Raw genomic sequence first — 23,935 nt, 5'->3', positions numbered from 1 at the left:
TAGTTGAGCTGGACAACCTGCGCGCTTATTTTTTGTATAGAAAGGAAGAAGGGAGGAAAATGAAGGATGTAGAAGTAGCTAGTATCAGAATCTGAAATCACTATTACTATATATACTATTGCTTCTTTTTTTTTTTCTTGTCACTGTGACGTCCCTTTACGTCTCCATTTTTTTTTAACTTTTTCTTCCCTTTCCCTGCATATACACCTCTCATCCCGAATTTCCAATAGTAGTCACATAAACATCATTTGGTAAACCCCTCCTCCACCTTACTATACATCACAACCTACAGCAATATCTGCGCGGGAGTGGTAGGTAAACTACGAAATCCCTTCTTAGCGGATAATCCAAAACTCCCATGTATGTATGTATGTGTCGTTCAAAGAAGAGTTGTATCTGGTGGCGTTAAGCCACCGTCTTGACTCGGTCTTATGGCGCAGAAAAACGTTGAGATTAAACGGGGGGTTTTTTTGGTCTTGGCCCTTTGTGAGCGGGAGAGGCGCCTTATGATGAGGGGAGGCGTTTTTTTTTTGGTGGAAATTGGCTATCAGTGCGGTACGGGATTGTGTTTGGGTGGGAATACGAGAGGGTGGCTTGATTAGATGTGTTTGAGGTACGGTGGGGGAGTTGTTTGATTGCTGCATGGGTTTATGGGGTAGGGTATGGTGGGTTGGTGGGAGTTTCGTGGGTTATGTGTAAGTAGGGAGGAGTATGGAGGTATGTTTGGTGATGGACGGTAGTCTTCAGATTTGGCTTTGCTTTTTGGTGTTACGATCGCGTTTTTGTCAATGCCGATTTAGACTACTTATGTCATATAAGCTGCCTTGTAGAGTACATTTCAGTCTTGCGATACTCATTGAAGAGTGTCTCCTTGCGTCGCACGAGCATGTTCGGCCGATTTGATGGATCTCGCGTTGTGTTGCGTCCAAAAGGGGATGACAAGACTTGGACGAGCCCCCTAAACCCAAGATGACCCACTCAAATTTTGGATGGTCTAGGGGTAAGGAGAGAGCAAGGCATACCTCATGGACTTGATATGATTGCCCAAGGTATTCACAGCGGAGCTCGGGTGTGAGTTTGTCGGGGTGGCATTGGGCGTCGTGGAAGCTTATGCAACAACATATGTTCCGATGCCAGGCCGGTCTTTGGCAGCACTTGTGCCAATAAGTAGACGTGATGCTTTCAGCACAAAAACGTATACATTGCCTCGAGAACATCGAAACAAGTCGTATAGCATGGAACGCCATCGCCCCATGGCAAACACGTCAATCAATCACGTGCACGTCGTCACATCAAAATGTACGACCGATCATTGCGCTCTCTCCCACTGCAAAAGCAGGGAGAAACCGCACCCAAGATCAGCCACTGTATTCCTCTCCACTTCACAGACGGTTTTCGTTCTCATGGAAACCTCACACCGTCCGTAGACGACGGGTCTCTCCAATGAAAATGCTTTTCGTGAGTGTGCAAATTTTTTGCGTTGTTCAATGGAGAAGAGAAGCCGGGGACGGGCGCAGCTGAAGTTTTGTGTCCGACACCCCGGCACAACCTTTCCCCGGTGCTAGACGCTTGGCACTGCCCCGCCACCACCACTCGAGGCTGTACTAGGTTTGAGTCACTTTGTGTGGGATTTGAAGTCGAAAGTTGGCCGCCGCCCGTCTCCACTGCAACCATCTGACCAACATCTTGACGCCCTCGCATCCGGCCGCTTAGATAGTCCTGTCCCTTCCCCGCCAAGAAGCAAAAAAGAAAACACACAGATTGCCCATTATGGAGTCCGAATCTGACAACGATTTCCGCGATGACAAGAGCGTATCTGAGCACGAGGAGGTTGAGGAGACAAAGCCAAAGTCTGCGCTCAAGAAGGGCCGGGAGCCAGCTCCCGTTGTAGAGCGTCCAGAATTGCCGTAGGTTTGCCAAAACATGCAGCCCATATATCAGCATCACGGCTAATGCGCACAAGCGAGCAACCAGACCCAAGCACCCTCGACGTCTCAACGCTGAGCCCGCTGTCACCCGAAATCATTTCCCGACAGGCTACCATCAACATTGGAACAATTGGTCACGTCGCTCACGGAAAGAGTACAGTAGTAAAGGCCATTTCTGGTGTGCAGACGGTCCGCTTCAAGAACGAACTCGAGAGGAATATCACCATCAAGCTCGGTTACGCAAACGCGAAGATCTACCAGTGCGACAACTCCGAGTGCCCGCGCCCCACATGCTACCGATCATACAAGAGTGAGAAGGAGGTCGACCCGCCTTGCGAACGTGAAGGATGCGGAGGACGATACCGATTGAAGCGCCACGTCTCGTTCGTCGATTGCCCCGGTCACGACATTCTCATGAGCACGATGTTGTCTGGCGCCGCCGTCATGGATGCCGCACTGCTATTGATTGCCGGAAACGAATCTTGTCCGCAACCGCAGACAAGTGAGCATCTTGCTGCCATTGAGATTATGAAGCTCAACCATATCATCATCCTTCAGAACAAGGTCGATCTCATGCGGGAGGACAGCGCTGCCGCCCACTATGAGTCCATTCTGAAGTTTATTCGAGGAACAGTTGCCGATGGCTCCCCCATTGTTCCCATTTCGGCGCAATTGAAGTTCAACATTGATGCCATCAACGAGCAACTCATCAGCAAGATCCCAGTCCCAGTCCGAGACTTCTCCGCAAAGCCACACATGATTGTCATTCGATCATTCGACGTCAACAAGCCTGGTGCTGAGATTGACGAGCTGAAGGGTGGTGTTGCTGGTGGCAGTATCCTGACTGGTGTGCTGAAGCTTGGTGACGAGATTGAGATTAGGCCTGGTATTGTGTCCAAGGACAGCGCCGGAAAGATTCAGTGCAAGCCCATCTTCTCAAGAGTCGTGTCCTTGTTCGCTGAGCACAATGACCTGAAGTTCGCTGTTCCTGGTGGTTTGATTGGTATGTACCCCCGTGTTGCCGCAGTGCTGATCATTGGACTAACACATGTCAGGTGTCGGTACACGTGTAGACCCTACTCTGTGTCGTGCGGATCGTCTTGTCGGTTTCGTCCTTGGTCTCCGTGGCCACCTTCCCAACATCTACACGGAGCTTGAAGTCAACTACTTCCTCCTCCGAAGGTTGCTCGGTGTAAAGACCGCAGACGGCAAGCAGGCCAAGGTCGCCAAGCTTGCAAAGAATGAAGTTCTCGTAAGTACAAAGCACGTGTTCAAACAGATTAAAAGGCTCATATCTTCCACAGATGGTTAACATTGGTTCAACCGCTACGGGTGCCAAGGTTGTCGCAGTCAAGGCTGACGCTGCACGTCTTTCCCTGACCTCTCCTGCATGCACAGAGATTGGCGAAAAGGTGGCTTTGTCCAGGCGTATCGAGAAGCACTGGCGTCTCATTGGATGGGCCAATATCGTGGCGTAAGTTTGACTGCATTCCCAACGACATATGCATGCTGACGATCTTGCAGTGGTAACATCCTTCAACCCATCGTCGATTGAGAGGGGAAGCGTGGCGGGGTAGCTCCTGGGGAGCTCACATTACACATTTGACGATGGGACGACGTGGACACGAACGATACGACGGCCACAATAACATGTGCATCATAGTTCTGAGCATTTATGTCTGGAGTCGGTTGCACTTGGGGATAGACACCAAAAAGCGTTTTCGTTTGCAGCTATGCCTTGGGCAGCGTCGGACAGGCAGGGGGGGTAGATGTAGCATCCCTAACACGGAAGATCTAGTGTATCAGTACAAAATGTCCAACAGAATTGGCCGAACATAATGAAACATGCCCGATCCACTAGAATTGTTGAGAAAGCGGATGACAGCGGAGCAATAAGCGGAACCGTGTGCGTGGGCCGATCTTCACATGATAGCACTCCGGTGACACATGTGAGGGCAAGGCCTAGCGGCGCCTACATCACCACCTCGTCGCCCACTATCCTACATCAGTCACTTGCTCGCCTAAGTCATCAGTTGAGTTGCCTATACGCGGTAAGTTTGCGAGGCTGCAATGACCGTGCTGACACGAGTCTAAGCGGGTGCTCCAGGTCAGGTTCACGTGCACTGACACGACTTTAGGTTCTATTGACATCCCAGCCAGAACACAGCGACAGTCGCATCACGCCAGCACTTAACCAGTGCTGTATATTTTACTTTTTATTCTTCTTTCTTGCGCTCGCTTTCTCATATTATCATTTGCTTTTTTGGTCGCAATCAAGCCTATAACCGGCAAGCGTACACATTTAACCCAGAATCTTTGCGGGACCCTGATCGGTTCGGCACTGAGCCGCAACGGCAATGGGAGGAGACCCTTCGAATGTGCATGCGGCACAACCTCCGTTACATATCCACCGCCCTATCCCGCGGCGAACCTTTGAGCGTAGCGATTCCGCAGATTCACCCACGCACGACTTTACGCAATCCACGCCCCCGAGCGCAACAGAGAACCGTCGAGCGAATGACTTTGTCGCACAATTGAACGCGCGCCTACTTCGAACATACTACAATTCTCGCAACGATGACTCGGATGAGCAGGAGCGCGGCCCGCCCCCGCGGAATCAGAGTCTCCTGAACCTCACAAGCAGCACGCTGTCTGGCATCTATGATGAGTCGGGAGATCAGAGCTCGGCAGAGACGCCTTGGGGGACAGGCGCAGAGACACCAAAACACACATTTGCAGGCTCTCAGGCCAGGGCAACCGGCATGGGCAGCCCCGATGGAGGAGTGAGCCTGTACAACCGCGCCAGGAAGGGGTCAGCCATGTATCCGCCTGACGCGAGGAAAAGGAGTCATTCGATCAAGCAGCCACGGCAGGGCACATGGAAGTACCTTGTCATCGCGGGAAAACTCGCGGCACTATATGTCTTTGGCGTCATGTACGGCGTCATCGTCTCGCATATTCACGAGACGAAGCAGTTGGCTGCCATACACGTTGACGGGGTTGATCAAAAGGGGCACGCCTACTTGGCGACCTGGGGACTGTTTGGCGTCGCGCTGGGCAGTCTACTCCCATATGTTGATCTCCTATGGAACGCACAGAGTAGCGAGAGCGAGATCCAACCAGGAGGCAAGGAAGCCGAGGAGCACGACCCTCCCATCAGCGAGCAAGTCAACGACGTTGTAAGAAGCGTCGCGGCTTTCATCGGCATCGCATTCGCCATTGTAAGTATTCTACATCCTAAAATCTGTTTTTCGGGACCCCTCCCTTTCCCCTTTTCAAAAGGCTAACACAAACTTTACCAGCGCCGCCTCCCGTGGCAATCCACCCTCCAACTTACCCTCACGCTCGCTCTCGTAAACCCCGCCCTGTGGTACATACTCGACCGCTCGAAACCAGGACTCTCCGTCTCGCTGACCGTGACATCCATCCTCACCTCGCTCATTTTCCTCTCCAACCCCGATGTCCTGCCTTCTCCGTTTCTACCGGCATCCATGAACGCCACGCACCTGCCATCCACGACAAGGAATCCACAAGTAAAAGGAGGATTGAACACTGGAGCCCCCATGGCACAGACACTGTTCCTTGGCATGATTAGCTACGAGGAACTGGCTGTAGTGACATGGGTTGGTAGCGTATTGTTCTGCAGCTGTGTCTGCTTTGGAAGTATAGGCAGGAGACTAGCTGTTCTTGACGAAAGTCCACGAAAGAGATGATACAGTGTTGTTTCAGGTACTTTGTACAAGGAAGAATGTAGAGGAAGAGAAGAAAAAGACAAAGACGATGACGATTATAAGAGTAAAAGTCTTGTTTAGCAATTGCACTGCAAGTAGCTTATCACGCATTATTCTCCTCTCCAGGCACGTCTATTGGAAGGGGGCGTTTATACGGAATATAGAATAAACACATCGGTCCTACGTAGGCCGTTTGGAAAGCATATCATTTCGTCTTTTGAAATAAGTGACTTTGTATCAAGAATGTTTCAATCTAGCACTTCTTCATCTTTTTTTTTAAAAAAAAAAACAAACAAAGTGGATATCCACAAACCTTGACAAGACAGAAAAGAACCAATATCGAAAGAAGAAGAAAAACAAATTTCTTATTGAAACAATACCAGTCTCAAGCCCCCTCCAAACCCCCCAAGCCAAAAAGAGTAGAAGAAAAGAAGATGAGAAGAGAAAAAAAAGAAATGTCGCAAACTTGGCGGTACTGGGAACTACAGACATATTGTTAGATAAAACAATGTCTCAGTAAATGGACCAAGAGGAAGAACAACGTACTCGAACCCAGGCTGGCGCGGATCTGGATCAGGACAACTTAAGAGTGTCCGCCAGCCACAACGCGACGTCATACCACTAGCTAATAAGAGGTATTAGTTTTTGTTGCGTTGGGTGTGGATAGGATGGAAACGTACACCATACCACCGTTGGGTACTCTGAGCTCTGAGCTCTGATTGGCTGGTTGATGGTGGGTTTGGGATTTGATTGTGATATGACGATGTGGAAAAGGCGAGGTGGGGAACTTTTCTTTTTTTTGGAAGTGGTGGGATTGATTTTTTGGTCATAGAAATGTGGTTCTTTTTTTTGGCCATCCGAATTGGGTTGGGATTGCATCGTGGGGCAAGGCAGTTCGCCGATATCTCAGTGTGGAGAACGTTGGACGAGTGGGTCGTAGGATTTGGAACCATGTGAGGTAAAGGTCAACACCATACAATAGGCCAGGGTTAGAGTAGGACACTGTGTCAACTGTATCCTGCCGCTATCGTGACGTAGCAAAGGACGTTCGAATGTCCAGAGTATCGCACACATTACACACACACACACACACACACACACACACAATATCTCTTGGTTATCAGTATATTATTAGTCTATAGAGACTTTGTAACATTGAAAGCTTTCATTTCACCAGACGTAGCTTTTCAATATAGTCATTCCAAGATCTTCACCAGACCAGCATCTTTTGCTAGCCATCTTCTCCGCCTCATGATTGCATCTTTTCGTGTCAGACGCTTGCTCCACTTCCATACTCAATCAAGAGCATGGAGTAGAGTGTATTAAAACAACAAGGCTAGAGTAAAACCCGTTTACTGTGCCTTAGAAAGCTTCGCCCTGCTAGCAGCGAGGGCACCAGAAAGACTGAACTGAGTCTTGATACCGTCAATACGGTGGACAGCGTTGAGGTTCTTGACACAGGTGATTTGAAAGCAGGTGGCACTACCCTGGCGGGAAGTGATGGTGGAGTAGGCGAGGAAGTACTCCCAGATCTAGGCAACTATTAGCTTATAGAAGATGTTTTGGAGCATGAGAGAAATTACCTTGAACCAACGAATGCCATACTTGGCAACAACCTTGTCCTTGTTGGCGAGCCAGTTACGGTACCACCTCCAGAGAGTAGCAGAGTAGTGTACACCAATGGTGTCTACCATCTTGACTTCAAAACCAGCAGCCTCGAGGGTGTCGACGACAAAACCAAGAGGAGTAGACGCGTCGGCACCAGGGAAGACGTACTTGTTCATGAAAAGACCCCAGGTGAAGTCCTCGAATTGCCATGCTTTACGCAGACCAGCGATCTGAAGGAAGAAGACACCATCGTCGTCAAGCATATCGTAGACCTGACGGAAGAAAGCACTCAAGTGACGGACACCAACGTGCTCAGCCATCTCAAGACAAGTGATCTTGTTGTAGCCACCAGAAGGAACGGGAATTTCACGGTAGTCCATGCAGAGAATGTTGGACTGCTCAGCCTCGATACCAGCTTTCCTAAGACCGTTGTTGCCCCAAGCAGTCTGGTTGCGACCAAGAGTAATACCAGTGACCTTTGCGCCATAGTTGACAGAGGCGAATCGTGTAAGTGTGCCCCATCCACAACCAATGTCGAGCATCTTCTCGCCAGGCTGCAGGTCGATCTTTTCACAGACGACAGCCATCTTGTTGTCCTGTAGTTGCTCTAAGCTCTCTTCCGTGTTGATATCAGAGATGATACCAGAGGTGTAAATCATGCGAGGACCGAGGAACCAGCCGTAGAAATCGTCACCGCGGTCATAGTGGTCGCGGACCTGTTCTTCGTCTAGTGCGGGGTCAGCATATGCAGAAATTAGGGATATAGGGTGTCCTTACCCTGAGACTTGGAGTGGACAATCATTTCTGGGATCATGCCGAAGAGGAAGTGCTTGATCAGTCCAAGGGTGAAGCGGGGCTTGGACCAGTCATGGCGCCATTCGAGGATCTCGAGCATATCGCCATTGAGCTCAATTTCACCGTCAAAGTACTTTTCCTGGAATGTCTCGATAGGGATCTGTTTCTTGCCGTAGTAGGCGTCGCGGTCCTCGGCCTTGTTGAACTTGAGGTAGTGCTCGATGGGCTTGCCGGGAAGTTTGGCCTTTTCGTTCTTGCGGGGAGCGAATTCAGACGTGAGCCACCAGAAGGGACCTAGAATGGGAAGACACAGGACAAGGGCGAGGAAAAGCCATGTCTTGAAGCCCATGCCCCAGCTCCATGTGATGTATGCGGGGACGCCGACGAGCAGCGAGATGAGGACATAGTTGTTGAACGATTCGCGACCGGAGCCTTCTGCGGGGCATGGGGCATTTGCAATGGTCGGGTACTATTGATTGGCAAGCGTCAGCCCGGTAGCTCATCACATCGTCGTTCAATGGCTGGCGGGGTTGTCGTCTGGAGGGTGGTGGGAGACTTACCGAAGTTGTCTTCACGCCACAGTCGAACGGGGGCGTAGTGGGCGAGGGCGCCGGGGGCGTCTCAACCCACTCAAAGTTGTCCTCGGAAGTATTGCTCATCTTGCGCGATGCTCAGCAATTTTGCAAGATTCAAAGCAGACGTGTTGGGAACTGGACCCTTTTAACGGCGGTGAAACCTACACTAGGTGGTTTTAAGCGAGTCGGCGCTGGGGTTACGAGTTCCCCTGCAGGCCATGGAGACGACAGCTCCACACATTCGACAGCACACCGACAGCACTATGCACTCACACCGGTACATTATATCCTTCACTAGGCCCATAAAGTGTTCCCATAAGGGGTGTGCACTGCAGTGCATGAGGCAACAGGTGGCCGAGTTGCTCTCGAACAGGTGCATGTGCTCGCACTAATACCATGTGTCTAACAGATAAGAGCATACGCCAGACCCCGCCAAGCCCATTGGTGGAGAGCGAAGAGCGCTCAGGACACCTCTACCAATAGCTTCTTCTTGACAAAGTCCATCTGCTCCTTGCTCACGCCGGCTTTCTCCAGGTACTGCTCGACACTGCCATATCTCTCCAATATATGAGCATTCACTTTCGGTACCAAGTCTGGGGGACATAGGGCAAATTGTCTGGACAAGCCAATGGACCTTATCTCCCGCAATCGCTCCTCCATCTCAGATGCCAGCTCTGACTCGGACAGCTGGTAGTCTTTGTCGACAGTGCCCAAGTCGGTTTTCAAGAGCAGAAGAATGAGCATCACCACAAGGCCCGTTCGGTCCTTTCCCTGATGCGGATCAGTAATGTGTTGCAATGACGAGAGAATCAGCAGATACCTGAGTACAATGCACTAGCAGTGGCCAGCTCTCGTCCTTGGCAAGTACATTGAAAACTTGTGCGACTTCGTGTGTGCAAACGTCCAAGGATTGCGTAGCTAGGCCAACAAGCCCCATTTCCTCCATATGAGGAGCGAGGATTTTGATGGCATCTGTGCGATAGCCAAAGGCCATGAGTCCAATCAGCCTAAAGAACTCCATCCAGGTCAACTTGGAAACAAGCATGCGTGAAAAGGCCGAGCCATTGAAGTTGATTTGGTGATAGGTGATGCCGGGTATCTCGAGTGGTTCTGTCACCTCGGCGTTGCTCTGGGGCACGGCAGCCGACGCTTTGATCCTCGCCCCATGCTTCTGCGCCTGTTCAATGTGCTCTGTTTTTGTACGCAGGTCAATGATTGATTTGACATTGAATTCCTTGACAAGTCTTTGCCTATCCTGGTAAGAAGCCTCGTCTATCCCAGTCAGCTACATATCAGACACAGTACACGCAAAACATACATACCAGGTCGCGCGCTTCGAAACAGCAAGCCGGTTTTGAGGTTACTATGATTGTGATCAGCTGTGTTGCAATGCCAGCAGGGTGTCCGTGGCGTGCCTTGTGCCAATGCTGTCGTTGCAAAACTGGCCCACGTCGCGGAAATTTGACAGACTCTGGAGCGGGCTGTGTAGTTCTGGCATGGTTTGGCTCGGTAGCTAGCAAGGAGTAGTGGCAACTTTGTATCTTGAAGTTTAGAACCGGGGTGACGTAGCGAAAGGCCACACTAGCCCCGTCCCATGTCACACATGGCTTTGAGATGGAGTGCGCAATGCTTGTAGTAGTTGGTCCGCACTACATGCATTCGGCGATAAGAGCATGCGGGGCCAAAGGCATGCCAGATGTGCACAAGGATACGATGGACAGGATCCATTGTCCCTGGAGGCAAATCGCTGAGAAGAGCCGTCACTTGGCCTGTTTGGTGAGGCCATGGCCTGTTTCCAGCCCAAGAGACATAATCACCAGGCTCAGAGCGGCAAGGCGTCTGTGGCTTCTCCTGCGGAACGCCCGCCCACGGCGATCCTCCACAACCACTATGACATCATGCCCGTCTCCATCGTCATCCAGCCATGTGAGGACGCCACAGGCTGTGTCTGGTGCCCGCGCTTGCGCAGGTTCCGTGTCGTCGCGAGATATATCTTGCGCCACCATGCTGTCTTGACTGTTTACCATCACGACCCGCACCTTCACAATGGCAGCAAAAACAACTTCCGTCCCGAGTATGGCGGCGCCCGCTTCCGACACCAGACCCTTAAAAGGCACCGAAGATGCGGCTCCACTTCCACCATCTGCCGACATGACCATGCGTTGCCCTGATCCGTCGGCCCATCATGCAAACAACAATGCTCTACAGAACCAGGCTTCAGCTGCTGCACTGTATTCACACAACCCAACTAGCCCGGCCAAGGCAAACGAGTCCCGCCCCATGAACCCGCTCGGATCCGACGGCAAGCTGTCTTCCGCAGGCGAGTACCACATGCTATGATTACATCATGTCCTGATTGAATTTCTCAGGTGCTGCTGCCAGTCTCAAATACGCAAAGGCCCAAGATCTCCCCAGTTATCCTATTGTTGGGATTGACGCCAAATCCTCTGCAGGAGCAGCTGCTCTGCTAGCTAACCAGAACAAAAAGAGTCCAGAGTGGTGGAAGCCAGAACAATCTTCGGCGGCTGGTAAGGCTGCCTTGCTCGCAAACGGATACAAAATGGCGCCTCTGTGGCAGCCAGAAGCTAGCGCGGCAGGCTCAAAGGCAGCTTTACTCGCTCACAAAGATGGTGGGAAGCTTAACCTGTGGCAACCAGAGGCCAGCGCAGAAGGCCATTCCGCAGCAGTACTCGCCATGAAAAAGAAGGGACTTGGTCCGGAGGTCGACTACGGATACACTGATCAGGGTAGGAAGAATGCCTTCACTGCCGCTACCGATGCCCACTCTGCCTCACGACGACAGCGCGCCCGATCAAACCCACCACCTGCGCCCCTGTACCCTGACTCCGAAAACTCAGCCCGGAATGCGCTGGGTGCGGCGACACTGGCCCACAGCGCTTCCACACGTACCAGACCCCAAGCCAGCACTGCGAGCCCTGTTGAGTCCAACCGCTTGCAAAATGGCGCCATGGAAGCTGCGCGAATTCAGCATGCAAAGAGTATATCACGAGACATGTACGGAAGTGCCCCGCCTGTTGCAATCGAGACGGATGAAAAGAAGCACAATGCTGCTCTTCGTGCTTCAGCTATCTCTATGGCGAAGAAGATTTATGACGTGCAGCAGCAACAACGTCTAGAAAGCGAACTTGGGCCATCTACTGCCCGCACAGGAGCGTCTGCAGCGCAGAGCCAGCAGCTGGCCACCGGCGACGGCGATATCAAGCAACAGGCTATGCGCTATATCGGTATTCAGGAGGCTGCTCAGAAGTTAGCACAAGAGAGACTAGCAAAGATCGGATACGATGAGAATGCAGCCTACCGAAGTTACTACGGATATGATCAACCGACTCGCAACAAGCTCTCCCTGCGCCGTGGACGCAACCGTGCACACAGTGCCTCAGAGACAGTGCCTCCTGAGACCTCGGATTCCGACGAAGATGATTTCCGTTCGAGGCGCATCCGCTCCCAGATGGAGCAGTTCAACAAGCAACTAGCTGATGTTGATGCCAAGAAACGCGAAAACGACCGCAAACTACTCCTTGCTGCCGCACAACGTAAAGTTCAGGCACAAATGCAGGGTATGGATAAAAAGATCTTTGACGAAACCGGCAGGATGTCATCTACAATGGTGGATGATTGGGATGAGAAGGCGCGACAGCGTGCCGTTGCCAACTCAGAAGCTCGGATGGAGAACCACGGCAGAGTTCACATTGGCAACGGCAAGTGGATGGACCAAGGAGAAATCGACGCCATTGCCCAGGCAAGAATTCAGCCGACTCTCAACGAGATTACTGAGAAGACCGAAAAACGTCTTGCTGAAGACGAGAAGCGCAGAGCTGAAGAAGAGGAACGACGAATGGATGCGGAGCAAGAGAAGCGTCGTATGAGAATCGAGAAGGAGCGAGCCGATGAGATCAAAGCCGAAGAGAAGCAGGGCAGAGGTTAGTATTCTTATGCATATATCTGATCACACCGCTAACGTGCTACAGATGAAGAAAAAAGGGCTGCTAAAGCACGAGCGGCTGAAGAGAAGTTAGCAGCAAAACAAGAAAAAGAAGCAGAAAAAGCAAGAAAAGCAGAAGAGAAGCGTATGGCCAAAGAGGAGCGTCGCAAGTCGAGAGATGCCCCACGAACAGAGGGCGCTCGTGCTTCGCACGACAATGACGACTTATACCAGGAGCCGGGTCTTTCCACAGATGCCCAGCCTACATCCGCACATGAATCTGCTGATCCGACATCCCCCAATTCGCAAGAATCTCCAAAAGGGTTAAAATCACTTCTGACCAAACTGAAGCGCCGCTCAAAGCATTCACCTGCCAATGAAGCTGATAAAGATGCGAAAGAGAAGGAGACAGGCTTTATTGGTGGTGCAAGTCTTCACAACTCCACCTCACAGCCTCATTCTTCCGAGAATGCCACCCAGCCAAAACGTGATTCGATATATGGTTACGTCTCTGACAAAGCAGAGGAACCAGTGGAGCCGGTCCACACGATACCAGCATACGTCCCACATGTCGATCCTGTCGACAAAGATCAATATTCAGATGTCTCATCTATTTCCAGCCATAAGGATGATTTCAGACCGGTTAGAGGCAGACTAACTGGGAGAGTCGCCAGTGGAGGTACCGTAACATCTGGTGGAGAAAGCTTCGAAGAAGCAAGAGATTATTTCGACGAAAACCTAGCCCCACCACCGGCTTTCAGTTCTGATACGGAAGACGCGAAAAAGGGAGTCTCGAGTCGAGAATCTAAATTTCAAGAAATAGGCCTGTAGACTTGTAGTCAAAGGTCGAAGACTTCGAGATACATCCCTTAGGAATGAGCTCCTGTATTTGCCTACTGCAGGGTGCATCTAATTACGTTTTTTTGTAAAAAGAGTGCGAATGCGTTGTACACGAATGTTTCATGTTTTAATGACCAGGAAATGATGGGGAAATACGCCAGGAAATCGTAATCTGATGTATTCTGCTTGTGAGAAGTTGCCCTATGCGTAAGATATACGAGCGTTAATATCCGTGAGACACTTGTTTCTCTTTCTCAGCAACTCGCAAACTACAGATTCATATGTATTAGAATAGTCGGGTCAGGAGTAGTGGGTCGGGATCGACTAGGCAGCCAGGATGCAGGTACCTGGAAATAGTTGCTTGCTAGCGCACCATTGATAACACCTCAGGCAGATATATATTACTATATGACTATATTGTGAAATGGAATTATGATGTATTTGAACTTGATTAAATTGTGTATGTTTTAAACCTGTGTAACTATGTAACTTGTGACCAAAACTGTACTTTCTTAAGCCACTTTCACTTGGTGAGATTGCGCTATTATATGGCTGTGTACCATCGTTAAGCCTGCAGACATTGCCGTGCATACACAACTACGGCCACGGCAATGAGGGCTTATAGTAATTTCTGGCGAATGCAGGTATTGAGAAGTATGATTCCCCGTTCAAATAATTGCGCATGAATGCCATTCACTTGGTATTGCTGCCTGGGATCCTGGAAAGCACAGTTGAAGAGTGGGTCGCCAGGCAGACGTCACTGGTAACAGCTATCCTTGGACTTACTTGTTTGGGTGCTTACATCATCACGGATAGGGCGATCCAGCGTATGTGGAAACAACACGAGCTCCTTTCTACGAAAAGCATCCCCTACCCCAGCCCTCACCCCGCCTTAAACACCCGTCTCTCATTTCCTATTGCGCGCTTTCGGAGTTGTGCATCTGGGTCTACTTCTTCTCTTTTCTTTCCTATACCCGATTCTTGCGCGCTCTCTCACTGCGGTGAGCTCGGAGCTGGACTGTCGCAAACATGGCCCAGCGCCAAGTTCCATTGCACGTCACACAGCCGACGCTGGTATGTTGTCAATTGAAAGTGTATTTTATGGGACATGCCTAAGCTAACAATTGGCAGCTCACGAACCTGAACATTCTCGTACGTTGTCTTAGCGACAAGTTGGCGGCGGCAGAACCCGCAAGGATCATAAAGCTGACATAGACTACAGCCGGCATCGATATCATGGCAAAACTGTGTATGTGGCTTCTCGACATAGCAAAATTCAAACCAAGATTACTTACAAGATATTCAGACACTTGAATCCGACAAGTACGTCTGCGTGCGCCAGGTCAACAACGAAGCCAACGCGCCCGCCGAGACCGTCATCATCGACCTCAAGAATACGAACAATGTCATTCGGAGACCTATTCGCGCGGATAGCGCTATCATGCACTTGACTGAGCCTATCATAGCTCTCAAGGCACAGGGCCGGACACTGCAGCTGTTCAACCTCGAGACCAAGGAGCGCCTGCAAACGTACAGCCACCAAGAGGATATTCAGTTTTGGAGGTGGATCAGCCAGACAACTCTTGCGCTTGTCAGCACGAAGGCCGTATATCATTGGGATGTCCTCGACTCGAAGAATGCTGTTGCGCCGCGCAAAATCTTCGACCGACAAGAGCAGCTTGAGGTATGCAGACTCGCCTAGGCATCGCTAATCACATCTAACCCGCTGTGCAGAACAACCAGATCATCAATTACGTGACCAACGATGACGAAAGCTGGTCTTGCTTGGTTGGTATCACCTCTAACCCTGCCGGTGGCATTCGTGGCAACATGCAGCTTTTCTCAAAGGCAAGAAATGTGAGCCAGCCTCTTGAGGGCCACGCGGCTACTTTCGGAACTCTTCGCCTCGATGGTGCATCGACCGACACAAAGATCTTCGCTTTCGCAGTCAAGTCATCCACCGGGGAGGCTAAGATCAATATCGTCGAGGTTGACCACAACGCTGCGAACCCTGCCTTCCCGAAGCGCCTCATCCCAATCCATTGGCCCGCCGAGGGTACTGGCGACTTTCCACTGGGCATCCACATTGCACACAAGTACGGCATTTTAATCGTAATCACGAAGTTTGGTTTCATTCACCTCCACGATCTCGAGACTGGCACCGCTCTTTTCCTGAACAGGATATCGGAGGAAACAGTCTTCACTACCGCTCGTGATGACGAAGGTACTGGTGTAGTTGTTATCAACAAGCGAGGACAGGTGCTTCACACGACTATTCGTGAAGATACCTTGATTCCGTACATCATGGAGAACCCGGCATGCGCTGAGATTGCCTACAAGTTGGCGTCAAAAGGTGGACTTCCAGGTGCAGACCAACTTTATTCGCAGCGATTCGAGACGCTCATGTCACAAGGAAACTACGCGGAGGCAGTCAAGGTCGCTGCCAGCTCACCGCGAGGTTTCCTTCGTACGATGAACACAATCTCCAGACTACGTGCAGTTCCCAGCCAACCCGGTCAGATCACCACGCTTCTGCAGTACTTTGGTCAATTGCTAGACAAGGGCGGTTTGAACAAGGAGGAGACTCTGGAGCTAGCTCGACCTGTGTTTGCGCAGGGCCGTAAACACCTCATCGAAAAGTGGCAAAAAGAGGGCAAGCTGCACTGCTCCGAAGAGCTTGGTGATCTTGCTAAACCGCACGACCTGAACCTCGCTTTGGTCATCTACAAGGAAGCAAACGTACCTCAGAAAGTTGTCGCGGCACTCGCAGAGCTTGGCCACTATGACCTCATCCTCCAATATTGCAACAGCGTTGGCTACACCCCTGATTACAATGTCCTCCTTCAACACGTTGTACGTGTGAATGGAGAGAAGGGTGCTGAGTTCGCGTCTCAATTGGCAAAGAATGAAGGCGGCCCATTGGTCAGCATTGATCGCGTTGTTGACATCTTCCAATCCCAAGGCATGATCCAGCAGGCTACCGCCTTCCTTCTCGATGTTCTTTCCAATGACTTACCAGAAGAAGGACACATGCAGACTAAATTGTTGGAGATGAACTTGCTCAATGCACCCCAGGTTGCAGATGCTATATTGGGCAACGAGATGTTCCATCACTATGACAAGATGCGTATTGCTCAGCTTTGCGAGAATGCTGGCTTGCTCACTCGAGCCTTGGAACACAACGATGACCCTGCAGCCATCAAGCGCATCATTGTCCAAACCGACAAGCTTCCAGAAGAGTGGCTTATCAACTACTTTGGTCAACTGACTGTAGAGCTATCCCTCGAGTGCCTGGACGCTATGCTTACAACAAATATCCGCCAAAATCTGCAAGCTGTCATTCGCATTGCCCAAAAGTATTCTGACTTGTTGGGTGCCACTCGCATCATCGATCTCTTGGAGAAGCACCGTACGGCGGAAGGCTTGTACTTCTTCCTCGGCTCCATTGTCAATGTCAGTGAGGACCCCGATGTTCACTTCAAGTACATTGAGGCCGCAACTACCATGGGCCAGCTGAACGAAGTTGAGCGCATCTGTCGTGAGAGTAGTAAGTACTCCTTTTCGGAAAATGGCACAATTTCCGTAGAACATGATACTAATCTTACTTACAGACTACCTGAACGGTGAGAAGGCCAAGAACTTCTTGAAGGAGGCCAACTTGACCGAACAGTTGCCTCTAATCATTGTCTGCGACCGCTTCAACTTTGTACATGACCTGGTTCTTCACCTTTACAAGAAGCAGCAATTCAAGTCCATCGAGGTCTATGTTCAGCGCGTCAACCCTGCCCGCACCCCGGCGGTTGTCGGCGGCCTCCTCGATGTGGATTGTGATGAGAGCATCATCAAGGGCCTGCTGGCTTCCATTACACCATCGTCCATTCCCATCGACGAGTTGGTCGCCGAAGTCGAGTCGCGCAACCGTCTGAAACTGCTTCTTCCATTTTTGGAGCAAACCTTGGCGAGTGGTAACCAGCAACAAGCCGTATACAATGCGTTGGCAAAGATCTACATTGACAGCAACAACGATCCTGAGAAGTTCCTGAAAGAGAATGATCAGTATGACACTCTTGTTGTCGGAAAGTACTGCGAGAAGCGTGATCCAAACCTCGCCGCAATCTGTTATACCAAGGGCCAGAATGATCTCGAGTTGGTCAACATCACAAATGAGAATGCCATGTACAAAGCTCAAGCCCGTTACCTACTTGAGAGGGCCGACTCTGAGATTTGGGATTACGTACTGAGGTAAGTTCATTTATTGCTTCACATCAATAATGGAGCCTGGCTAACTTGCTACCAGTCCTAACAACATTCATCGTCGATCACTTGTTGATCAGGTCATCTCATCAGCGGTACCCTCTTCTACCGACCCAGACAAGGTTTCAGTTGCAGTGAAGGCTTTCATCACCGGTGACATGCCTGCCGAGCTGATTGAACTGCTGGAGAAGATTATCCTTGAGCCTTCAACTTTCAGCGACAACCCTTCCCTCCAGAACTTGCTGATGCTCACCGCTTGCAAGTCTGATCGTGGCAGGGTGATGAACTACATCCAGCAACTTGACCAATACACTCCCGAAGACATCGCACAACAGTGTATTGAGGTTGGCATGTATGATGAGGCTTTTGAGATCTACAAGAAGCACGAGAACCACGTCGAGGCCGCCAACGTTCTCATTGAGCACATTGTTAGCATCGATCGAGCACAAGAGTACGCCGACCGCGTCGACTTGCCCCAGGTATGGAGTAGAGTTGCAAAGGCACAACTCGATGGTCTCCGTGTCTCAGACTCGATTGAGTCTTACATTCGCGCCGAAGATCCGTCCAACTTTTTGGAAGTCATCGAAATCGCCACCCATGCTGGTAAAGACGAGGACTTGATCAAGTTCTTGAGGATGGCTCGTAAGACCCTCCGTGAAGTTCCCATCGATACAGCGTTGGCTTTCTGTTTCGCTCGCACAAACCAGCTGGCGGAGCTGGAGGACTTCCTCCGCGCTACCAACGTTGCCGATGCTGAAGCTTCGGGAGACAAGGCTTACGAGGAGGGCTACCATGAGGCTGCCAAGATCTTCTATACTAGCATCTCCAACTGGGCCAAGCTTGCCACTACTCTTGTCCACCTTGAGGACTACCAGGGTGCGGTTGAATGTGCCAGGAAGGCGAACTCGATCAAGACATGGAAGCAAGTCAACGAGGCCTGCGTGGCAAAGAAGGAGTTCCGTCTTGCCCAGATCTGTGGTCTCAACTTGATTGTTCATGCCGAAGAGCTAGCAGACCTCGTTAAGCAGTATGAGCGCAATGGCTACTTTGATGAGCTGATCAACCTTCTTGAGGCTGGTCTCGGCTTGGAGAGAGGTAAGCATTCCTAGTCAACTTTTCTATGAGACATACTAATATTCTATAGCGCATATGGGAATGTATACCGCCCTCGGAGAGTCGCTTGCCAAGTATAAGCCTGAGCAAGTCATGGAGACAATCCGTATACACTGGGGTATGTGTAGCTATCCAGCCTCACTATCGAATACATCTAACATGGTAATCATTTAGGCCGTATCAACATTCCCAAGATGATCCGTGCGGTAGAGGAGGCTCACCTCTGGCCCGAACTCGTGTTCTTGTACGTCCATTATGACGAATGGGACAATGGTACGACACCCCCACCCTGCATTCTGCACTTGCAAACATATTTAATGCTAACCTCTTCCAGCGGCGCTGGCAATGATGGAGAGGGCCCAAGATGCCTGGGAGCATCAGGCTTTCAAAGACACGATTGTCAAAGCCAGCAATGTCGAGATTTACTACCGGGCGCTAGGATTCTACCTGGAGCAACACCCCACTCTCTTGACCGACCTCCTACAAGCGCTTACTCCTCGAATCGACGTCAACCGTGTAGTCCGGATGTTCACCAAGTCTGACAACATTCCTCTGATCAAGCCTTTCCTTCTCAACGTCCAGTCACAAAACAAGCGTGAGGTGAACAATGCCCTCCACGAGCTTCTTATTGAGGAGGAAGACTACAAGACACTCCGCGATTCGGTCAACAACTACAATAACTACGACCCTGTCGACCTTGCACAGCGTCTGGAGAAGCACGATCTGGTATTCTTCCGGCAGATTGCGGCCGACATCTACCGCAAGAACAAGCGGTGGGAGAAGTCCATTGCACTGTCGAAACAAGACAAACTCTTCAAAGACGCCATCGAAACCGCCGCAACATCTGGCAAGTCAGAGGTTGTCGAGGACCTGCTTCGCTACGTAAGTCGATCTATGATGTTAGTAGGGTGCAATGCTGATTACTTGTATAGTTTGTCGACATTGGCAGCCGCGAATGCTATGTCGGTATGCTCTATGCCTGTTACGATCTTCTCCGACCAGACGTCATCCTCGAGATGTCGTGGCGCAATGGTCTTCACGACTTTACCATGGTATGTACCAGTCATTTGGTATTACATTACATATACTAACGTCTCGTAGCCATACATGATCAACCTCATTGCCCAACAGACAGCGACTCTTGAGGCGCTGAAGAAGGACAACGAGGAGCGCAAGGTTCGTGAAGCCTCGCAACAGAAGAAGGAAGAGGACACGCCAATCTTGGGTTCGCGTCTTATGCTCACGCAGGGCCCTATGGGTTCTGCCCCGTCTCCAGGTCCTTATGGACAGACGAATGGCATTGCACCACAGCCCACTGGAGGCTTCCGACCTTTCTAGGAATATGTAGCATGGCAGATATGATTTCTTTGGAATGCAGGGGTGGCCAGGGTCAATTTTGACTTATGTATCGGCATTTGGTGGGGCGTGCAAAAGCTCGCAATGGGTGCACCCATTCAAGCAGTATGGATGTATTTTAATGCAGATGACTATATGGTTCTATGATTTGTTTTGTTATGGATGGTGCTAATGCAATGCATGTATTGATTGAGTGGGAATATCTCGAGAAAAATGATTTTTGCTGCTGATGTGCAATTACGGGGATTCTTGTTATGTCAGATAGAAAATGCCCTGACTTTGTATATGTGCGACCCAAAATGCTTGTTCTGGGAGATAGCACGGCTATGTCATTTTTGTTTTGCATTTCTATTTTGCCAAACAACAATTTTATGACAATCGATATGTCCGGAATATCATCACCTTGCCCACCAATTTTTTACTTGACAAACTTCTCTTGATGTTGTCAAACGATGAGAAATCTAATGTTGTGGAATACAAAACTCATCATACAGTGGTTTCGTACAAGCCTTGGGAGAAAGTAACCAACAGATCAATTGCAGAGTTCCTTAATCCGACTACATGTCTACAACGTTCATTAATGCATCGGAGATATTTACGATGCACCAAGGCGCCGATGCGGTTGGAAGGATTTGTTACAGGGTACCATTTTGCAACCACGACCTAATCGTAAACCTAGACAATCTATTTTTTACTCCTAAAATATAGACCATCAGGCATGCCCCTGTGATATTCTCGGAATACTCACAATGATTTGCTACCTATTGTTAAGCGACACGCCACCCCCTGGAATTATTAGGCGCCAGAAGCAGTTAGTATGTTAGGCGACCACTGGCAATTGCTGATGCATCATCACCAATGCAAGGGACGACAACGTTGTGACTCGTAGGACGGAGACCGGATAGAAGTTAGCCGTAGTGTAGTACTATTTCCTTTTCATGAATATAAAGCGAACGTTGGACGTGACAAACTTGAATTCTGCCCCGCATTTTCAGTACTCCCATTGTATATATCTGCCATACCATCGCATTACTTTAATATTCACCATGCGTTCTTATAACTACATGACCCTGTTCGCAGGCGCTGTTCTCGCGCAAGAAACTGCCACAGTCATAAACTTTTTCCAATTCGACAGCACACTCACTGTACTGGGCTCAGACGCAAAGGCAACTACATTCCAAAACTCCTGTCCCTCAGACGCCGCCGGCATCTCTGCAGTACCATCCGACTTGCGTATGTTAAAACTTCAATACCTCAAATCGTGAACTATATATCCTGATCCCACTACTAGTACCAACTCCAGACGACGCATCGGCTACCCCCGCGCCCACACCCGCGCCTCGCATGCGCCGACAAGCCAGTGCTTCTTCCTCCGACGACTACGTCTTCTGCGAGCCCTACACAATAATCCAAGGCCCCGAGACCTACGAATTCCACCTCACCGACCCCGTCCCCGGCGCATGGACCGTCGACATGAAATGCAGCTGGAAAGGCGAAATGACAAAAGCAGACCTGACCTGCGACGTCACTCAAAGTGGGCATATTCCTGCTCAAAGCGTCCAACTAGCGACTACGAGTGTGCTGCCTCAGAGTGAACTCCAGGAGATGGAAGCGTACCAGGTTGTGAGCTTGGTGAGCGGAAGCGGTGCCGCTTCGCCTGCTTCGGCTTCGGCTTCGGTGACGCCTACACCTACGGGTACTCCTTCGCGTACTCAGTCGGGTAGTGGTACAAATGCGCCGGCGAGCTCGGGATCGAATGCTGCGTCGACGCCAAGTCAGGGCTTTGCCGCTGCTGGGCCCCTGCCTACGGGTGCTATGAAGGTTGTCGGAGGTGCTGTTGGTGTTTTTGCTGTTGCAATGGCGCTGTAAGTAAGGTGTGGTTTTTGACTATGTGTTAGCTGTTGATGTTGTATACCCATATAACTGTAATGTTCACCCCCTATTCTTTACATCCATCTCCTCGGAAATCTATGGTCACCATGTCTTTTCTTTAATCATCGTCATGCCGCGCCTTGCTTCAGTCGACAGTGAATGCGTATCCCACGCTTTGCACTGCCACGTAGTGACGCGAGGTTTCTGCCTCTGCCTTGGAGTTTTCACTTTCACTTGGAGATTATCTCGTGGTGACACGCACTTTCGTTTGCTTCAGATTCCGCAGTGAACGGTTCATTATCCCCTACATAAGACTTGTGGTTTGCCCGACCTTCTCAACCTTCTGCACCACCAGCCGAGAGTTGTACATTTCGATCTCGACAACAAGCAGCCATGGCAATCCCAAGCACTGGAGTGTCATCCGCGATCCCAGCCAGATCGAAGTTGCGATCCTCGACCCTCAGGCGCCATGCGTCCGCACTGGCCGAAACGTCAACAGAGAACTCAGCCCACGGGTCAAGAAAACACCATGGTAGGTAACCCCCTGTCAGCCTTATCCAATTTTCTCCTTGCCTATTTTCTACAAGACGAGCGTCTTCTTAGGGAGATTGCCGTGACGCAAGCGCTCAGAAGCCCTCGAAGAGGCAAACAAGCAGCTCGAAGCGGCCAACAAAAAGTTCAAAGACCGCGAGCACACCATTTCAGCGCTCGAAAAATGCAACGCGTCACTCAAGACCCAAGGTGACACCTCCTCGGCCCTAACCATCTCCCTCGCCTCCTGCCTCAAGGAAACAACCACAAGCCTCGACGAGGCCAACCAAAAACTCGACAACGCAATCACCAAGCGCGACAATCTCGCCTCCCAACTCCAAGAAGCAAGGGCAAACATGATGAAGCTCCGGCGCAGCGACCGCACCAAAGAGAAGACGCAACAGCAGAACCTCGACCTCAAAGCTCTTCTGCACCATCAATCCGCCAGATACAACAACAACAACAACAACATCATCATCTCCTCTCTAAAAACAACAAAACCGCCTTGTCGAAATGCAGCACGACCACCGCCGCTCACAACCAAGACATGTTGCAATCCGCGCTTTCGGCAGCTATGCGGCGTATCGATGCGCTCGAGACAAGTGGGGCGGGCATTGCTTGATGCGCTGGAGGAAGCAGGGTGGGTGATAGTAGCAGCAGTGGCGACGAAGACGAAGACGAAGACGAAGACGACGAGGCAGAGTGCAATGACAAAGAAGCAAAAAGTGGAAAAAGCTACTCGAAGCCCAAGTGAAGCTAGATGCGGTGTTGAGGGATAAAGGCGTTTGCGGTGAAGATGGGAGAGAGACGTGGTGGAATTTGCGGAAGGAATAGAATTCTTGGTGGTTGGGGATGATGGGTGTGGTATGAGAGGAGGGGAGAAGAGATGGATGGATTTGGAGGGGGTATTGAGGGTGGTGGAGGATTCGACCTAGTGGTGTCTTCGATACTCGCTGCGAGTTGGGATGAAGCACTTATGTGCACCGTTGGGCGGAGCGATACTCGATGTTCATATTGTCCGAAACTCACACTGGGCAATTTCCCTTGGGCCTTGGGCAACTTCTATCTTACAATATATCATGACTCTTTTTTTTTCCAGAAATGATCCGGAAAATACTCAAAAAGGCATGAGGAGCGTTTTTTTTTTTGGATTATTGTTCTAGGGAAGTATGCATGGTCATGAACCCCACCCCCATACAATGACTTCAAGAATTTACCGACTTTTTTGCACGCATAGGGAACTCTAACACACAAAAAAAAAGGGAAGTTGATTAGAATTTCAAACTTTTTTTTTCGAATGATAAAAAATAAAAAATCTACGTTACGATAATGGCCAATCTGCTTTTATTGCCCCCCCCACTTGGAAAAATAAAGTGGGATGGGCAAGTT

General features: G+C 50.3%; 9 protein-coding genes across 9 annotated transcripts; 6 read left to right on the top strand and 3 right to left on the bottom strand.

Annotated features, from left to right (window-relative positions):
• Nucleotides 1–1,770: 1,770 nt before the first annotated feature.
• Nucleotides 1,771–3,483, top strand: COCVIDRAFT_104902 (hypothetical protein; the record flags this gene model as incomplete). The annotated part of the gene is made up of 5 exons (XM_014698975.1): nucleotides 1,771–1,907; nucleotides 1,964–2,931; nucleotides 2,984–3,180; nucleotides 3,233–3,402; nucleotides 3,453–3,483. The coding sequence occupies 5 exons, from the start codon at nucleotides 1,771–1,773 to the stop codon at nucleotides 3,481–3,483; spliced, it is 1,503 nt and encodes a 500-aa protein (XP_014554461.1).
• Nucleotides 3,484–3,923: 440 nt separating this feature from the next.
• Nucleotides 3,924–4,079, bottom strand: COCVIDRAFT_104986 (hypothetical protein; the record flags this gene model as incomplete). The annotated part of the gene is made up of 1 exon (XM_014698974.1): nucleotides 3,924–4,079. One exon carries the CDS (start codon nucleotides 4,077–4,079, stop codon nucleotides 3,924–3,926), a length of 156 nt encoding a protein of 51 aa, XP_014554460.1.
• A 206-nt stretch (nucleotides 4,080–4,285) lies between these two features.
• COCVIDRAFT_39661 (hypothetical protein) lies at nucleotides 4,286–5,641 on the top strand (the record flags this gene model as incomplete). Its single annotated transcript, XM_014698973.1, has 2 exons — nucleotides 4,286–5,149; nucleotides 5,231–5,641. 2 exons carry the CDS (start codon nucleotides 4,286–4,288, stop codon nucleotides 5,639–5,641), a joined length of 1,275 nt encoding a protein of 424 aa, XP_014554459.1.
• A 1,370-nt stretch (nucleotides 5,642–7,011) lies between these two features.
• COCVIDRAFT_28497 (hypothetical protein) lies at nucleotides 7,012–8,721 on the bottom strand (the record flags this gene model as incomplete). Its single annotated transcript, XM_014698972.1, has 4 exons — nucleotides 7,012–7,191; nucleotides 7,243–7,994; nucleotides 8,045–8,531; nucleotides 8,623–8,721. 4 exons carry the CDS (start codon nucleotides 8,719–8,721, stop codon nucleotides 7,012–7,014), a joined length of 1,518 nt encoding a protein of 505 aa, XP_014554458.1.
• A 378-nt stretch (nucleotides 8,722–9,099) lies between these two features.
• COCVIDRAFT_39659 (hypothetical protein) lies at nucleotides 9,100–10,135 on the bottom strand (the record flags this gene model as incomplete). The annotated part of the gene is made up of 4 exons (XM_014698971.1): nucleotides 9,100–9,408; nucleotides 9,458–9,909; nucleotides 9,960–10,000; nucleotides 10,053–10,135. 4 exons carry the CDS (start codon nucleotides 10,133–10,135, stop codon nucleotides 9,100–9,102), a joined length of 885 nt encoding a protein of 294 aa, XP_014554457.1.
• Nucleotides 10,136–10,713: 578 nt separating this feature from the next.
• Nucleotides 10,714–13,411, top strand: COCVIDRAFT_104979 (hypothetical protein; the record flags this gene model as incomplete). The annotated part of the gene is made up of 3 exons (XM_014698970.1): nucleotides 10,714–10,961; nucleotides 11,020–12,578; nucleotides 12,627–13,411. 3 exons carry the CDS (start codon nucleotides 10,714–10,716, stop codon nucleotides 13,409–13,411), a joined length of 2,592 nt encoding a protein of 863 aa, XP_014554456.1.
• A 1,038-nt stretch (nucleotides 13,412–14,449) lies between these two features.
• COCVIDRAFT_28494 (hypothetical protein) lies at nucleotides 14,450–20,125 on the top strand (the record flags this gene model as incomplete). The annotated part of the gene is made up of 12 exons (XM_014698969.1): nucleotides 14,450–14,494; nucleotides 14,552–14,572; nucleotides 14,643–14,669; nucleotides 14,727–15,104; nucleotides 15,155–16,967; nucleotides 17,032–17,662; nucleotides 17,718–18,769; nucleotides 18,819–18,905; nucleotides 18,962–19,060; nucleotides 19,122–19,669; nucleotides 19,720–19,839; nucleotides 19,889–20,125. The coding sequence occupies 12 exons, from the start codon at nucleotides 14,450–14,452 to the stop codon at nucleotides 20,123–20,125; spliced, it is 5,058 nt and encodes a 1,685-aa protein (XP_014554455.1).
• Nucleotides 20,126–21,189: 1,064 nt separating this feature from the next.
• COCVIDRAFT_39656 (hypothetical protein) lies at nucleotides 21,190–22,012 on the top strand (the record flags this gene model as incomplete). Its single annotated transcript, XM_014698968.1, has 2 exons — nucleotides 21,190–21,376; nucleotides 21,435–22,012. 2 exons carry the CDS (start codon nucleotides 21,190–21,192, stop codon nucleotides 22,010–22,012), a joined length of 765 nt encoding a protein of 254 aa, XP_014554454.1.
• Nucleotides 22,013–22,408: 396 nt separating this feature from the next.
• On the top strand, nucleotides 22,409–23,168 carry COCVIDRAFT_39655 (hypothetical protein; the record flags this gene model as incomplete). Its single annotated transcript, XM_014698967.1, has 3 exons — nucleotides 22,409–22,547; nucleotides 22,649–23,053; nucleotides 23,092–23,168. 3 exons carry the CDS (start codon nucleotides 22,409–22,411, stop codon nucleotides 23,166–23,168), a joined length of 621 nt encoding a protein of 206 aa, XP_014554453.1.
• Nucleotides 23,169–23,935: the final 767 nt, after the last annotated feature.

The sequence above is a fragment of the Bipolaris victoriae genome (assembly GCF_000527765.1).
Source record: "Bipolaris victoriae FI3 unplaced genomic scaffold scaffold_69, whole genome shotgun sequence".
Lineage (NCBI taxonomy): Eukaryota > Fungi > Ascomycota > Dothideomycetes > Pleosporales > Pleosporaceae > Bipolaris > Bipolaris victoriae.
The sequence above is the reverse complement of the archived record's forward strand: the minus strand, read 5'-3'. Positions and strand labels throughout refer to the sequence as shown.